The sequence below is a fragment of the Rhinoraja longicauda genome, chromosome 21, assembly GCF_053455715.1.
Source record: "Rhinoraja longicauda isolate Sanriku21f chromosome 21, sRhiLon1.1, whole genome shotgun sequence".
NCBI classification, from domain to species: Eukaryota; Metazoa; Chordata; class Chondrichthyes; order Rajiformes; family Arhynchobatidae; genus Rhinoraja; species Rhinoraja longicauda.
In genome coordinates this window covers 14,405,271-14,423,356 of record NC_135973.1, presented here as the reverse complement: position 1 = coordinate 14,423,356, position 18,086 = coordinate 14,405,271, and the positions used below count along the sequence as shown (strand labels likewise).

The 18,086-nt window shown below is 39.3% G+C and overlaps 1 protein-coding gene across 1 annotated transcript in view; it reads right to left on the bottom strand.

Annotated features, from left to right (window-relative positions):
• Positions 1–18,086, bottom strand: part of lmf1 (lipase maturation factor 1) — a 457,201-nt gene that overhangs the window by 405,913 nt on the left and 33,202 nt on the right. Inside the window, exon 3 of the mRNA XM_078418495.1 lies at positions 7,044–7,054. Within this exon, the coding sequence (XP_078274621.1) occupies positions 7,044–7,054 (11 nt within the window). The remainder of the gene's footprint in view (positions 1–7,043; positions 7,055–18,086) is intronic.

Below are 18,086 nucleotides of genomic sequence, written 5' to 3'. Positions count from 1 at the left end.
AAATTGAATGAGAAATAATATTGATGTTTTCTTTATTCCATGCCACGTAAAAGTAACATGAATATATCATTTCCTGTGGCCTACACACGTTAGACTCGAGTCTGAGATTTATTCCTCCCAGTAAGAATCCCTACTAAAATTAATTAGGTACATAAATCGTCTGGTCCAAAATTACTTGACAATTAGCCCAGCAGCGTTTTTTAACGAAAGGATCTGCCTATGAACAGCCTGATTGATTGTGGTGCTGATGGCAAAATTTGTCGGAGCCAGCAGAACTAATAATTAGACAGTTACTGATTTCAGAGGTGACGGTAGGAGTGGTGATCCGACAGTAAACAGAACCAGATAAAAAGCTAAGCACAAAAACACCCCCTCTGACACACAGTCAACAGACTCCTCAACAGCGTTTAAACCCATTAAATGCAGCTAACAAATACAGAATGTAGGTAGTTATTTTTAGGATTTTAAAATGTTAAACTATAATGTTCATTGTTTGAAACATAATAATTTCTTACTTCATTTTAATTCATATTACTGGCTGTGAGAACGGACAGCTTTGTTACTTTTTTGATACCACATATGTTGGTGTATGGAACAAGATGCCAGAGGCATGCGCAATTACAACATTGAAAGAAACATTTGGACAGGTGCATGGATTGGAAAGGTTTAGAGGGCTATGGCCCAACACAAAAATTGAGATAAATATGACAGCCATCTTGGTCGGCATGGACAATTTCGGCTGAAGGGATGTTTCGTCCTATATAACTCCATTGCAATACCACACTCCTGTCTACCCACAGTAACCTTTCACCCCTTGCTCAAATATCTATTCACCTCTGCCTTAAAAATATTCAAAGATCCTCAGAATCCAAAAGCCTCCTTGCCCTTAGAGTGAAAACTTCACCTCGTCCCTGTGTTAAATTGGTTATCCCCTATTTTTAACATCTCAACTAATTTCTCCCTTCAGAAGAAACAATCTCCAATCTCGACTGATTTTCCTTCCACAGATGATGGGTGATCTACTAAATTATTCCAGACTGTTTTATTTCTCAAATAGTTGTAATTCCATGGAAGTTTAGAATATCAAAAGGTAGCGATTTCATATCAGCTCATTGCAGAGAAATCTACAACTCAAACCATTATATTGCAATCTCGCTCTACATTCTACTACTTCAAAATGTATGACATTTCCTCTTAAAAGTTGCAGAAGTCTTCCTCGCCTTCTCTTTATGGGAAAGCATTCTCAACCTCAGCAAGTGGGCAAAAACATTTTTTGCCAAACTCTCATTCCAATTTTAACAATAATCATAATTGATCATTCCTTCATCTCTCTCTTCCCAAACAAATGAAATGGTTTGCACCTTTTCAGTTTATCAAATCAGATCAAAACTTTAAAAATCTCTTTTAAATTTTCTTTTGATCTTCCCTGCGGTATCAAATCCCATCTGAAGTGCTGCCTTACAGCACTTACATAGCCAGAAACCCGGGTTCAATCCTGGCTACGGATGCTTGCCCGTACAGAGTTTGTATATTCTCCCCGTGACCTGCGAGGGGTTTCTTTGAGAACTTCGGTTTCCTCCCACACTCCAGACACTCCAGTCTGAAGAAGGGTCTCGACCCGAAACGTCACCCATTCCTTCTCTCCCGAGATGCTGCCTGACCTGCTGAGTTACTCCAGCATTTTGTGAATAAATCGATTTGTACCAGCATCTGCAGTTATTTTCTTATACTCCAGACGTACAGGTTTGTAGGTTCATTTGCTTGATATAAATGTAAACAATGTCCCTAGTGTTAATATGCGGGGGTTGCTGGTCGGTGCGGCCTTGGTGGGCCGAAGGGGTGTTTCCACGCTGTATCTATAAAACTAAAACCAAATCAGAAGTTTGAAAATCTATTTTGAATTTTCTTTTGATATTAAAAATACGAGCATCTCAAATTCTTCCTTCTGTTTACAAATTTCCATACATTTACTGGTAAATCTAAATTTAATGGTTTCTGCAGCTTTAATGTCCTAATGAAGTGGGAACAGATGCAACCAAACGTGTTTTGTCATATTCATCTGTGAACAATCCACACCTTCCAACACAAGGGCTGGAAGTTTGACTTCATTACAAATAATTTACATAAAATATAATTATTTAAATAAGAAAAAAGTCCATTTCAAAATGTTTAATCCTTGACCACCAGGCGCAGCAATATTTACTGCCTGTTTATTTGGCAATTCAACACCCACCAAAATTAATGTCTAGTCCAAAGACTGTATGTATTGACCATTTAAACAATGAGCCTCAGGTCTGCCTCAACTGAGTGAGATAATGAATTATGGTAAAATCGGAGGAGAGCAATAAGTCACCTTCCAATAACATTATTTCACGTTGCTACCCAGAGAGCTAAAGAATGTTTACTTTTCATTCTAGAATTTGAAATGCAAATAGAAATGAGTGACTGTTTTGGAATAACACATAGAGCAGATTAAGGCCGACATTTTGAGCCTAAGTGACTATTAGTACATTCTGACCTTTAAAATTATTTGCACCTAAAATTGTCAAAGGCAGATTTAACTCATTTAAAATTCATTTCACCTGACAATCTTTCATCATACATAATCCTGGGACTAGTTGGAGCTACACAGAAGGATTCACAAAGAAAAGTTATGACAATGAGCAAATCAGAGAAGTTTTCTAATTTTCGGTGAATGTCTGTAAATCAGTACACATCTATGTTCAAGATCAATTTTATTGGGACTTCGATAATGCAAATAAAGATACAAAATACAGAATTGTTTAACCAGGACAGAAAACAGGAAGAGAATGGGAAAAATGGTGGAAATCACAAAGGAGTAATTTGGAAGCAGACGACCATAGCAAAACCTTGAAGGGATTCAAAAATAATTTCATATAGTATTTTCTGATAAAAATGAAATAATGAGACACCCCTGAAAATATGAAACCCCTCTTCATAACCTGGGATCAAAATGAATGTTTTGCCATAAGATGCAATTTTAAACAAACAACTTAATCCAGACCTCATGTATAGGAATAATCAGTTTTGAGCAAGATTATGAAATTGTACTCAATCATTTTACTTTTCCTGGCTTTCTTTGCTATATTTTATTGTTTCTTTGCTCCACTTGCTTTTAATATCATTACATGGTAATCTTAGTCACAAATAAATATTTTGATGAAATTCATTTCCACTTTTTTTTCTGCTGGATAGGTGCACTTAAAAGGAATGTATTCTGGAAATGCAAACCTAAAAATAGCAGGTCAGAGACCTCTGTTTAGTGGAAATTCTTGACCCTTGATAGTAGAGCACTCGGTTCAAGTTGTGTGTTGGTACAGCTGCTCCTCACTTGCAGATAAGTCAGATTACCTTTTTCATTTCAATTGATTTGATTATATAATTATACCCTGACGCGCAACCATTATTTTTGCTGTTCTTAAATATATTTCAACTGTTTCATCAAGGCAGAGGCTTCAAAACATATAAAGGAATTCAAAGTACAGTTATTATCATTTGCTATAACAATTTTGGGGTTTACTTTCAAAATGAAATCCCATCCCTTTGTGGGTGAGAAGACTTTTTTAGGGGAGGAATGACCACCATGCCTGGATATCTCTAATAAAAAAACTTATCATTTGCTACAGCACAGTCTCTTTCATTTCTACATTCACTGGCACTATTCCACTGACAATCCAATAAACTATTGAACAAGATTAGACAATAGACAATAGGTGCAGGAGTAGGCCATTCAGCCCTTCGAGCCAGCACCGCCATTCAATGCGATCATGGCTGATCACTCTCAATCAGTACCCCGTTCCTGCCTTCTCCCCATACCCCCTCACTCCGCTATCCTTAAGAGCTCTATCCAGCTCTCTCTTGAAAGCATCCAACGAACTGGCCTCCACTGCCTTCTGAGGCAGAGAATTCCACACCTTCACCACTCTCTGACTGAAAAAGTTCTTCCTCATCTCCGTTCTAAATGGCCTACCCCTTATTCTTAAACTGTGGCCCCTTGTTCTGGACTCCCCCAACATTGGGAACATGTTTCCTGCCTCATTATGCAGAAAATGTTGTTTTGCACCTCATTACTGAATTTGAAATTTTAACCTGATATTGAATATCTCACCATACTGAACTTTTAAAGATCAATATTGTCAACACATAAGTCTTCAAAATTTATCACAACGCATGACATTCTCTTCCTCTATAATTGGCATTAAATAATTCATCTGTGGATGTACATATACACAGGATATGTATACGAGTTTAAGCTTCATTGGGTGACATTCCTATACATAGAGTATACAGATGCTGGTACAAATCGAAGGTGTTTATTCACAAAATGCTGGAGTAACTCAGCAGGTCAGGCAGCGTCTCAGGAGAGAAGGAATGGGTGACGTTTCGGGTCGAGACCCTTCTCCTATACAAAGAGGTATGCTGGGAGAGCAACATGCACGCTGTTAATGATAAAACATTACAAACCCTTGAAAAGGCTCCCAATATATATTCCCACTTTCTGCCAGGAACCTGCCATCAATTGTTCATAATCTAACCACAGGTTTAGATATTTTATGATGGCAATGTTCGATCACTACGTTACTGAGGTTTGCTGCCAATAGAAGGACGCGAGGACTTCCGAGTTACAAATTATTTCAATACTTTTACAGCTGGATTTTAAACTAAGTATTTAAACTTAGTTTTGGCAGAAGTAAGGATAATGGGCATTGTCAATTCTTATGCTGAAGTGAAATGTGGACTTCCCAGCAGTTTAATTTGGTAATGCTGAGACACATGTAGACATATTGATTAATTCTCCAATAGATCATCCCTTTAACCACTGAAGTAAAATTATTGCACCCTCTTGTCCTGCATTATACAATTTGAACTGCCTCTGAAAAGTGCTAAGAACATTGAGGATTAATTAATACAATCATCCATCCCCATTTACGATGTCCAGAAAATGCCTAAAAGGTAACTGTAGTAGAGCTGAATATCATCAGAGACTATAAACTAAATCGGGGACAATCTCTGGTAACACGCATTTCTACTAGATGAGCAATGTTTTTACACCCGTTTTGAGCAAGCGAACAAAGTTCCACCAAGGTGCATCCCTGCATCCTCCACCAGCTCTGTCCCACTTGGTGGTAGCAGTTGGATCTGCTTTCACAAGGGTAAACTCAAGGAAAACAGCAGTCCCGGAAGGAGTCCCTAGTTGAGTTCCGAAATCGTGCACAAATCAATTAGCCATAGTCTTTGCCGACATCTTCAACCTCTTATTTCAGCAGTACACTGTTCACATATGCTTGAAGGAAAACTCCATCATTCCGGTCCACAAGAAAAAAAAGTGACCCATCTCATGATTCTAGCTCTAACATCGCCCACTACGAATTGCTTTGAAAACTGGTAATAGACCACATGTGCGTCAATCTTCTGAACAATCTAGACCCCTTGCAATTTGCGTACAGGAGAAATCAACAATCAGAACATCTATGACAGGAGGCAATTCATGGACTACATGTCCACCTTTGACACCATAAGACTACAGAAGCTCTTCCCTCAACTTCTGGATGGTGGCTTTGGGGCCTCTAATTTCAACTGGCTTCTGGACTTCTTGACCAGCAGACCGCAGTCAGGTAGCATTTACTAGAACATTTACTCTGCCCTGGTCCTCGACACTGGTGCCCCTCAGGAGTGTGTGCTCACTCCTTTGCTCTACTCCCTGTACACCCATGAGTGTGTTGCCAAGTACAGTATCAACTTGATCTTTAAGTTTGTCAATCATACCACTGTTGTTAATCGGAACAGCAATTAAACAAATACCTGTCCTCATCAAGGTGGCTGCTGTCGTTGAGTCTAGTTGAGTTACGTTTATTGTCATGTGTACCAAAGTACAGTGAAAAACTTCAGTTGCAAAACTTCAGTTCAACTTCAGTCAGCGGAAAGACAATACATGATTATAATCAAGCCATCCACAGTGTACAGATACAAGTAGAGAGGTCAACAGCTGTAAGTTCCGCGACATCCATATTACCACCCACCTTACCTGGTCCCTTAACACTAATGTGGTGTTCAAGAAAATACATGATCATATTTACTGTCTTAGACGTCTAAGAAGATTCTGCATATCTACGAAGAGTCTCTTGAACTTCTTTAAATGCATTATGAAAAAAACTAACGTGATTCATCACAGTCTGGCACAGCAACTGCTCTGCCTTTGACTGCCTCAACCTGCAGAGAGTGAGAAACACAGCTCAGTCCATCAGACTTGTCACTTCCTTCCATTCAGTCCATCTTCACAGCACGTCGCATCAGGAAGGCTGAAAGTATTGTCAAAGATGCCTGACGTTCTTGCCATTTCCTTTTCTTTCTCCAACTTTCTGGGAAAAGATGTAGGAACTTGAAAGCGCAGATGTCCAGATTAAGAACATCTGTGTATCATTGCTATCAGATTCATGAACCAACCACCTCATTCGCACCCCGTTTCCAGAGGTGCTGCCACATACTCTTACTCTTAATTCTACCTCATTGGGTCATTCCATTATTCTACTTTAGTTTTTTATTGTAGGAACTCAGATTGTAGAGCAATCTGCACACCATTTTGCTGCTTTGCACTTGTCATTGTATTTGGTGTTGTGTCTAATATTACCATGTACACTGTTTACTCCATGAGCTTCGTGCGAACAATGACGTGCATTGTCCGCATGAAGGTGTATATGACCATAGAGATATAACCATGTATCATAGAAAACCAAAATTTACATCACAAAAGATCAGATCACCTGCAGCAGCCAGCTATCTCTTCTCTATTGATCTCCCAAGTGCACTGCACTGTCGTTTGTTCACAGGGACAGTGGCTTTTCTTTACAATTAATTGCATTAAATGCAGGACTTTTACATCAAATAAGAATAATTCACATGCATTTATTCATCATTTGCCATTGATATGTCATATACATAATGTAATTCAAATTAATTCAACCATAGTTTTCACTATATTAGCACCCATAATTTTCAAAATATTTAAAATGTAATCTACTTACCAAAGGAGTACCTGAAAGACAAAAAGAGACAATAATATTTAGAACAAATTAATCAAACAGTGTAACATATATTTCTCTTCATCGAAGATTGGATTTAAAGGTCATTAAATAACATCAAAAGGCTTGACTGGCGATCGCTTCGCTGAATACCTACGTTCAGTCCACCAAATCCTACGCATTCTCCTGTTTGCCAAACATCTTAACTCCCCTTCCCATTTCCATTCTGACCTTTTTGTTCTGGGCCTCCTCCACTGTCAGAGTGAGACCACATGCAAATTAGAGGAACAGCTCCTCATATTTCAATTGGGCAGCTTACAACCCAGCAGTATGAATATTGATTCCTCTAATTTCGAGTAACCGTTGCATTCCCTCTCTGCCCGCACCTCCCCCCCCCCCACCCCCCTCTAGTTTTTCTTGCTAGTATCTTGTATCCCTGCTTGTATCCCTTCGTTATCCCCTCTTCCACGGCCATTGTTATGGGCCATTGTGGGCTCCGCCTTTCTTGAGTCTTCGGTGCTGGTTCTGCTTTGTTTTTTTCCCTTTTATACCTCTTGTTTCCCTCTCCCCTGACTCTCAGCCTAAAGAAGGGTATCGACCCGAAACGTCATCTATTCCTTTCCTACAGAGATGCAACCTGACCCGCGGAGTTACTTCAGCATTTTGTGTTTAAATTCAAAATGAAAATGGTGACAGTCAATTAACAACGCATTGCCAGTGTCGGCCATCGCTTGCTAAAACATTAACTGGAATCACAATGATTGGGATGAGATGACAGTGGATGGCTGAATGCAACCTTAAGTCTGGCACTGCAGGACCAGGTAAGGGGCAAGAGCTACAAGATAGCTACAAGTTAAGTTGTTGGTGGTTGTGTGTTTGATGCCAGCGTTCTGATACAAGGCCATTGAGCTGAAATATTAATTCTGATTCGCTCCACGGGTGCTGTCTGATCAGTTGAGTATTTCCAGCATTGTCTGCTTTTATCTCAGATTTCCTGCACCTGCAGTTTTTCACTTGACAGCACATTTGATCTTCAGACTCTTTGCATCTTTTTATAGTTTACTTTCCCATCCAGCTTTCAATTATTAGCAAACTTCAGAACTTGCTGCAATACACCGATTTATTTACTTATTTGTTGTGGGTCGGCTAACAACGACGATATTTGCTGTCTATCTATAATTGATGAGACCTGGAATTGCAAGTAGACCAGATAAGAGTATCAGATTCTTTACCTGGAAGATGTTAGTGGACCAGATGAGGTTACATGACAATCCACCAATTGTGTGTTCAATGCTACCATGACTAACATTTCACACAAGATAAATCTGGACTTTACTATTAGAATTTACACCAAGATACAGTGAAAGCATGCTATCCAATCAAATTAGCTAATACAATGCATAAAAATACAATCAAGCCAATCTCAAATACACTGGGAAAGGCAAAGTGTAGAATAACAGTTCCAGAGACAAAGTCAAAAGTCCACAATGATGTAGAAAAATCTTTGGGAGGATGCACATGCTATATAATAGGAAGGCTGCAATAAATCGTAGGATCCCAAAGAATATTGAGGAAGAAAGGGACCTTGGTATACACCCCCACTCCATCTGTTTTTTATGCATCTTAAACATTTAATTTCCGACTTCTCCCAGTTCTTCCCCCAGAACACTGCCCTGAGACACTAACTGTTTCTCTCTCCACAGATATTGCCTGACCTACTGATTTTTTCTAATTTTCTGTTGCAGATCTCCAGCAACTGCAATATTATGGTTAATAAAATACAGTTTCCTATGCTATTTGGATGACACAGGGCATAATTCCCCATGCAAAATGTCTAGGAGTAATGCCAATTTCTTTCTCCACAACCTCACTCTCCAACACTACTTAGTCGAACAGATCCAATTTAATCACTTGCCTATGATCCAATTCTGCAAAGGGTAAGTAGTAAAGGTTTTCATTGAGAATGAGAAGTAATTAATATCTTTGAACCTACAAGTCCAAAGCACCCAAGTCAAGCCAGTTCATGAAGTGAAAAGTGCACCATTTAAAAAAAAGAAATTGTATCTGCCCCAGGTGTTGTGGGAATAAAAACACATACATGTTAAATACGTATGTAAGGGAGAATGCAGAGAATTAATTTCAACATCTGCAGTTCCTTGTGTCGAGTGTGAAGAATGGTCCCGACCCAAAACATCACCTATCCATGTTTTCCAGAGATATTGCCTGATCCACTGTGTTATTCCAGCACTTTGTGCCTTTTTTTGTAAACCAGAAACTGTAATCTCATCTCTCCCTCTTCTCTCCTGTCCTTGCGAGCAAAAGACCGTGAAGGTAGAAAGCAATAACCACAGATTCAAGAACAGCTTCTTCTTTGCTGTCATCAGAATGTTGAATGGACCTCCCTTATGTTAAGGATGTATTTCCGATCTTCCAATCTATCGCATTACGGCCTTTGCACTTCTTTTATCTGCACTTCCTTTATAGGTGTAACACTATATATTCTGCACTGTTTATTTTCTCTTTTGCACCACCTGTTGTACTCATGTCTGATATTATCTGCCTGGATAGCATGCAAAACAGTTATTCCACTGCAAAATATGGGTACAGGCTTCAATAATAAACCAAAGCTAACACCAACTCCATGGAGAGAATGTTCAAGCTCGACGCACACAGCACCAGAGGTCAGAACTAAATCCTGGATTCCCACAAATTCAGGTGAGGTACACCTGGTCTGCTGCACAAGTAAAGGTGAGTGATAGCAAGCTGTCTGTGGCACAAGCATATCTTTACAATAATCAACTTAATATCTTGTCTGATGAAGGGTCTCGACCCGAAACGTCACGCATTCCTTCTCTCCAAAGACGCTGCCTGTCCCGCTGAGTTACTCCAGCTTTCTGTGTCTATCTTCGGTTTAAACCAGCATCTGCAGTTCCTTCCTACACACTTAATATCTTCTTTTACTTATTCAAAAACAAATACTCATTTTCAGGCATTCAAATACAGCAATGAAAATTGCAGAACACAGCTTTAATATAATTCTACTGTCTGCTTTCTGGAACTGTCAAGCTGCAAATATAGCACATTCCTATGAAATATGGATAATTGCATGCCGTTGCTATTCTTTAAGTACTATTTCCATTTAAATGTAGGCCCTGCTGGATGCATGGTAGATTTATTGAGGGTATAAAGACTAAACCAAGTGCAGGTCGAATGGCACGTGATCGCAATCAATTCTAAACTGTAACAACACAGTGTACAAGTAGAAATTTATTCATTATTATAATAACGCTCAATTTACTTACTGTTGTAAGAGGCTTCTCTACTCAACTGTACATCCTGCCATGCCATGATACCGTGCCCACTATTCATTCATTTTCTCAGCTTCAATAACTCAATGAATTGAGTCACTAATTCAAAAAAATAACTGACACTTTTTTTTTGTTGTAAAATGTGTGCTCTTCTGGTAGTTTTGTGGTTTTTCGGCACCCACTAAATATTTTAGACTTATTGCTCTCTATTCTACTCTTATGTCACTTTGGCCTTTGCTCCAGTTTTATTTTATACAATATTATCCAATTTAACAGCATCTTTGACTAAACTTTTATGCACTTGATTGCTCTGGTGTTAACACTTTGGATGCCTAGAACAGGAACATTCCACAAATACTATTCCTAAAGAGTAAGAAGCTTTCACAGACTCGCCAGCCGCCTGCCACTTTTGCGGGCTGGAAGAGTCTGTGTACCACGTGTATATGGAGTGTGTGAGGTTGCAGCCCCTGTTTCAATATCTAAAGGGGCTGCTCCTTGCCTTTTGGCTGCACGTCTCACCCACCATCCTCATCTTTGGACACCCTGTGCGTAGGAGAGAGGGCAGGGCCGAAGATGTCCTTGTTGGGTTGCTCCTGGGCCTGGCCAAGCTGGCCATCCGCGACTCACGGCGCCAGGCGGAAGAGGGCTCTGCCCGAGCCAGCTGCCTACCCCTTTTCCGGGGTTACGTCCGCGCCCGGGTGGTGTTGGAGAGGGACTACGTGCTGTCCACGAGCACCCTGGAGGGTTTCCGGGACCGCTGGGCACCGCGGGGGGATTGGATGTATCCTGGATGGGGATTGTAATATAATTGTATAATAGTTTCATTTGGTATATTTGTTTGTATTGTATTCTGCTGGTGGGTTCTGTTTTGTTTTATTGTATTGTAAATATTGTTTTTAAATAATTGAGTACAATTTTTGATAATAAAAAAAGAGTAAGAAGCTGGGTATTCTGGTGAGTGGAGGAATGTTAAAGATTTTACAATTTGATCGCTCTCAATAATTTAGTTAATTCTTGCACTTGGTGCGTAACTTAACTTTCAGATTATAATTTCTTTCACAGCATTAGTAGAAATAGGAAGTGTGCAGCTTGCTAGTGGCAGCTCCAGTTGCTGCTTAGTCGGGTGGCTTGCTAGAACTAGTTATCATATAATTGCTGCCACCAGGAATGACTCAGGTCTTTGGAACGTTAGTTAGTATAAAAACAGGAGGCTTTGCCAGCAAATTACAAACTTTTCATATCGAGCACAAAACGGGGGATTTTGGTAAGAAGGGGAACGAGGCAATGTCCTTCAACTTTGATTCTGCTAAATTCATCTTATGAATAGAGGAACAACAGGTCACCTTGGACCAACGGACAGGTGGAAACTCCAGATCTCTATCCACGTCTGGACAATCACAGATGGAGAAAATGTCGTCGGCTGAAGGAGTTCTAGTTACCAGTTTTGGAGCCTGAGCAACAGCTGATGTCACTACGGTCCACTGGCAAGGTTGTTTTTTTCTGAGACTAACATGCTTCAGTTGGTGGTCAGCTTGCAAATCAACAGAGTGCAGGCAGAGGGGGACAAGGTGACAGTTAGACAGGAATTTTTTTTAAAGGAGCAGCTACCTCAGGAGACTTCTGATGGCATCCTGTTTTTCTAATTGGTATTCTGTTCTGATGGGGTTATTGATGGAGCAGTAAGGGAGTCCCCTGGCAAAGTCAAAATTCTATACCTAGTTGTATAAAGAGGGAGAAAGGAGGTCAGGAATTGTTTGCTTTTTGTGTGTACGTATGTGTGCGTGTGTATGTATGTATATATATATATATATATATGATCTATACATATGTGTATTTGGGAGTATGTGTATAGAAACACACACTGACTCGTTTATTATATTGTTTACAGTGTACTATGTTCACATATTCTGTAGTGCTACTGCAAGAGTTTCATTGTCCTATCTGGGACATTTGATAATAAAACACTCTTGAATCTTGAAGAGGGTAGGCAAGCATTCTGCTTTCACAAGCACAATTCCAGTATGTTGCTTCCCTAGTGTCAGGAATATCACTGGCCTTTGATTGATATTCGAGAAGTGGAGAGTGCAATACACAGAGATTATAGGCTATATAAGTGCCCAACAAAGTAGACAGTGAAGGGACAAATTTTAGGGAATTTGGAAAAAGATTAAGCAGCAGAACCTCTAAAGCAGTCGTCTCTGGGTTACTACCAGAGTCACAAACCATTGATTAAAAAATAATAATGTGGAATGGAATGGCCACTTACGGCGCTGACAAAGTTACAAAGTAGGCCGGCTCCTCCTTTGTTCTCCCCCCCCGCCAGCTCCTCCATTGTCTATTGTCCTCCCCTCTTACCCCCCTCCATCCCCATTGTTCTTCCCCCTCCCTCATGGCAGTCCCCCCAAGCCGGGTCCTCCATTGTTGTTCTTCCCCCTCCCTCATGGTGGTCCCCCCACACTTTCACCAACTGCCAATCGCGGGTCAGCCCGCGAGGTTCACCGCCGCCGCCGAGGCTTCATCGCCGCTTCACCGCTTCCGAGGCCCCACGGCTGCGAGGCTTCACAATAATGTGATGCAGATGAATATGTGGCTGTAAAGATGGTTCAGGAGAAAAGTGTCAGGCCTTCTCGAGTATTGGGTCTGATCTGGGGAAAGTGGGACCTATACATTCCAATGGGTTCCACCCAAAAGGGCCGAGACCCAATGTCCTTGTAACGCTATCAGGGAGATTTAACCCAGTTGGTAGGGAAATAGATAATTGGGCAACGATTCAAAAGTGGAAATGGAAATGGAACGTGGAAATTAGAGAGAGTATGTGGTTTGCAGCATAAATAATGGTTAGAAATTGCACAAAATAGGAGAATGCTGTTGTTTAAAGATAGATATCCACAGGTTTAGCCAAGAACGTAAGAGCTGAAGGTACTTTGACAGTTGGAGACATTTAGCATTTTACTGAAGCACAGCTAAACGGGCAGGACTAACAGCCAACTGGTCCAGTTTGCAGCATTTTTATTAAGGGAAGGAGAATTTAAAAACAAATAAAGTTGTGCCAATATTAAAGAAACAATCACAATTATGGTACAGAACGATATGTTAGAAGGATCATCAGATGAAACAAAATGGGTTGAATTGAAGGAACAAGCACATTGTTTTGAGTGAACGTTGAATATCCACATTTCAAGGGCCTCAGAAGAATAAATGAGTTGGCGAATTTCAGGCAAATGCAAAAATACTAGGCAATGATAGAGGGGGATTTTAAATCCCAATATTATCTTGCATGCAGTCAGTCTGAAAAGGATTCAGAAATCTTAAAATAAGTTCACAGACATTTTACTGCTAAAACTCACCAGCCCAGCTTGGAGAGCACAAATTGTTTATTTAGTTTTAGGGAATGAGGTTGGGTAGGTGGAAGAAGTATAGTGGAAGCACTTTCACGTCTGATCATAATTCAGTTATATTTGGAATAATTTTGGAAAAGGACAATGTTAAAATGGAAGAGATTATTCAAAATTGTGTTGAGGCTGATTTCGTTACAGAGAGAACTGCTTTAGTCCAATTGGAATGAGAAAAGTGATTGAATGTGTGAAAACTTCTACTTGAATAATGTACACGTCATAGAACAATAGGAGATGTTCAAGGTGATTCAAGAGTTCAGGGTAATAATGTTCCTGACAAATCTAGAGCCCCCAGACCACAACCTACATCACAGGTAGCATGAGACAAGAAAGGAACCTTGTGAGAGATAACAGGAACTTGGTCTAGCAGAAAATCTAAAAGAATATAAAAGGGTCTAGAAATAAAATAGGGAAATTAGAAAAGCAGATGTATGAAGAAATACTGGCAATAAAATCAAAGAAAATTCAGAGGTATTTTATAAATACATAAAAAGATTGAAGGTAACTAGGGAAAGAGTAGGGTTTGTTAGAGTAAATAAGGAATCCTATGTGGAGGCAGAGAATATGGGTAAAGTTCTTAACAAATAGTTTGCAGCTGCCTTCAAAAAAAGAGGAATGATGTGAATATTTTTGTTAAAGAAGATGGGTATGGATAGGATAAATATGGTAAAAGGGGAAATATTTTTTAAACTGGATAAATTGTCAGGCCCAGATGAAATATATCCCAGGCAATTAAAAGGAAAAAAATGGCAGAGGCAAAAACCAAAAGAATGTTTTAAAGTAACATTAAAGTAATTGGTAAAGGGAACAGAGTGCAGTGGTCGGGAACTCTCCACTTGAAAAAAGTGATACAAGCAGAAACCTTAGGCACATTTTAAAAGTACTTAGATGTGCAGCTGAAAACCCATGATGCGCAGGGTTCTGAGCACAGGGCCAGAAGGTGGAATTAGATTGGGTCAATCTTTTTTTAACTAGTTTAGTTTAGTTTAGGTTTCTTTCTGTGTTAAAAATCTTTCAATGATTCTTTGATCTTTGTGGCATCGATGAAAACTTAAGAAAGAAAGAGAGAATATTGGTCTAAATAAATATGTCCCTCCGATCCGAGTAAACTTTCAACATTTGTTCATTTCATGTGAACCACAGCTCTTACTTGCTGATCTGTTCTCTCAGTAAACTACAATGACTAAATTCACTTTGGTTTATGACTATGATTGTCACATTGTCTAATCTGATCTGTATCATCCATTACCATGTGTTAGACAAATAAAGCACTGATAATAATAAAACTCTTAAGGAGGTATCGCACATCTCCAAAACCTGAAATTTCCTATTAAAAAATACTTGCATTAAAAGTAAAATTCTTAGCAATTCCAAGAGGAAATGATATAACCTCATACGACAACAAAATAACCAAATATCACAACCAAGTTCTATTCAAAATGCAAGCAAACCCTGCTGAACAGCAGTCAATTAAACATTTGCAAAGACAGGATGAAATTAATGTTGATTCATGAAATTATCCGTTCCTTGGTTTTACTAAGTCACGGACCAACTTGTCAGACCTCCATATCACGGACCTTGTGAAAATACTCAGTAATTACTTTGCTTTGGCAGGTTTATAGGGATTGACTATGGCTCTTGTTTATAAAAAAGCATTTACACCGCAAGGTAATATTTCTCCAATTACGAGTGGCCTGGAGTGCTTCAGCAAGACCCTTCCTTCCGTCTCTATAATCAAATACCCTGAAGGAGAATGCTTCCTCTGCATTTCTTTTTCCTTCCGAGGAATATGGAGAGTGTAATTACAAGTTTAGAAGCCCACTTTGGAGAACTGCAACCACAACAAAGAGAATGCAGAAACCAGACAAGTGGTTTCATTTACCACCATTCCAGCTTATTTCCTCCCCTACGACTGCTTCAGAATATTTAGGTTTGGCACCAACTGAAAACAGCTGTCAAATTTGTAAATTATTTTTCTTTGTCTAATGATAATCTTTCGTTACATGCTTTAAAGAATGCAATTTTTAAAATTTTCTTGCAGAAACACATTTTAATCTGCTTGCATACTTCATTTAATGACGTTCTGTGAACCATTCCAGCTCACAAGGCGATTATTTTAACAATTTTTTTTAACAAGGGCATTGAGGCCTGTAATAATTACGAGGCATCCTAAATAGCTTTAACCTTTTGCCCTTACCCATAATAAGTGCATCGAATGTCAGTCTGTTTTTGGCAGTGAGTATCCTGAAAAGGGCAAACGGTTAAACATTTAAAAACAATTTGAAAACTCCCTCAACTTTTGTGCCAATTTAACCAGGGCTGTGCAGAGAACAGGTCAATTATTCACCCTGACCGGTCTAGATTAAAATTGAGACTGAATGTTCAGGTTTGGAAGCTGGGATGGAGAGGGAACGGAAAACAAAATTACTGGATTATAACAGCGAAAGTAAATTGTATGCAGCAGGCGTCTTGATCAGAACTTTACATATGGATTCAGTTGCTAATCTACGATCTCAAATGATATCAAACGACCGTAGGTGGGAAAAAAATATTTTATTTTTGCCTGGCAGTGATGTCATTGTACAAACAACTGAACAATTAAACTTATTGAAGTCGTTACTAAAGGAAGTTGCACAAAAGAAAATCTTTGAAGCATAAATAAGCAGATTCTGTTCTCGACTGAATTACTAGCCCGTTTTGTTTTGAACAAAAAACACCTAATTGGTACATACCGACAGAAGCCACGTTGAAAATATTCCTGGAAGGAACCCAGAGGAAAAGACCACTAAAACTAAACTTGGATCAGTATCTGAATTCCTAACTCATGAATGCCTCAGGTGCAAGATCCTCTGAAATAACTTCATCAGTTCTACATCCTTTTTTTTTGTGAGGTACTCAAATGTTTCAATTTAGTTAAGATCAACAACATTTAAAATATAACAATACAGCAATTTGGGGCAGAGACTGTGCATCACTAATTCAATGACCAATAATAGCACATGGCTTTGATATTTTGGCATTGGTCAATAAGGCACTCCTGAAACACATTCACAGATCACCAGGGGGGTCAGGGCTTGGAAAGGCTAAGAGATCATCGGAAATAGAAGCCAGTGTGGGTGATTCAATAAGATCACGATTGCTCATTTTACCTCAGTGCACTTTCCTCTACTAATTCCACATTACTCAATATCTAAAATTTATGGTCCACTTCCTCAAATGTATTCAGCAACTGAGCCTCCATATTCCATTGAGTCGAAAATTCCACAGAATCACTAATCCCATGTGAAGGAATTTCTCTACATTTCTACCATGAATGGGCAAATCATTTCAGGATAGAGATCTCTGGTTTTATTGTATTGAATTGTATTGTTTAATATTGCCACATGGACAGAGATACAATGAAAAGCTTTGTTTGCATGCTATCCAGTACAACAAGCCATACACAGTACAATAGGTAATGCAAAGAGAAAAATACAAGTACGCAAAACACTGCTTTATGGCATTATAGTGATACTGTTAGAGAAAGTGCAGATAAAAAAGTGCAAGGTCCACGATGGGGTTGGCTGGAAGATCAGGACTACAACTTAGCTTGTGGAAAGACTGTTTAGTAGTCTGATAACTGCAAGAAAGAAGCTGTTCCTGAATCTGGTAGTACATGCTTTCAAACTTTTGTATCTCCTGTCAATGACAGAGGGGAGAAGAGCGAATGACCAGGGTGTAGATGGTTCTTGATTATGTTAGACACCCCATTGAAAGGAAAAACTAACTCTGCCCTGTACGAATTTTAATTATTTATTTTTTATCACATTTTTTTTTCTTTTAACAAGAGCATATAAATCCATTCTGCTTAATGTGTGAAATGGCAAACCCATCAACCCAAAAATAAATGTGGTGAACCTCCAGTGCATTTTCACTATCACAAATGCATACTTCCTCAGATGTCAAAATGTGACATACACAAATTAATATGGAATTACTGAAGATCAAAAAAGTAGAGATTATAGGAATCTGAAATAAGAACAAAAATTGATGGAAAATTTCAGCAAGTCAGGCAACATCCTTTTAAATTCATTTTCAGGATGTGAGCATTGTCAACAAGATATGTTTTTATGCCTATCTCTAATTTCTCTTGTGATAGAGACATTGCGTCATACAGTCATAGAATCATTCAGCGTGGAAACAGACTCTTCGGCCCAACCTGCCCATAGCGACCAAACTGTCCCACCTACACTAGTCCCACCTGCCTGCATTTGGCCCATATCGCTCCATACTGTCCTATCCATGTACCTGTCCAAATGTTCCTTAAACATTGCGATAGTACCTGCCTGAACCACCTCCTCCGG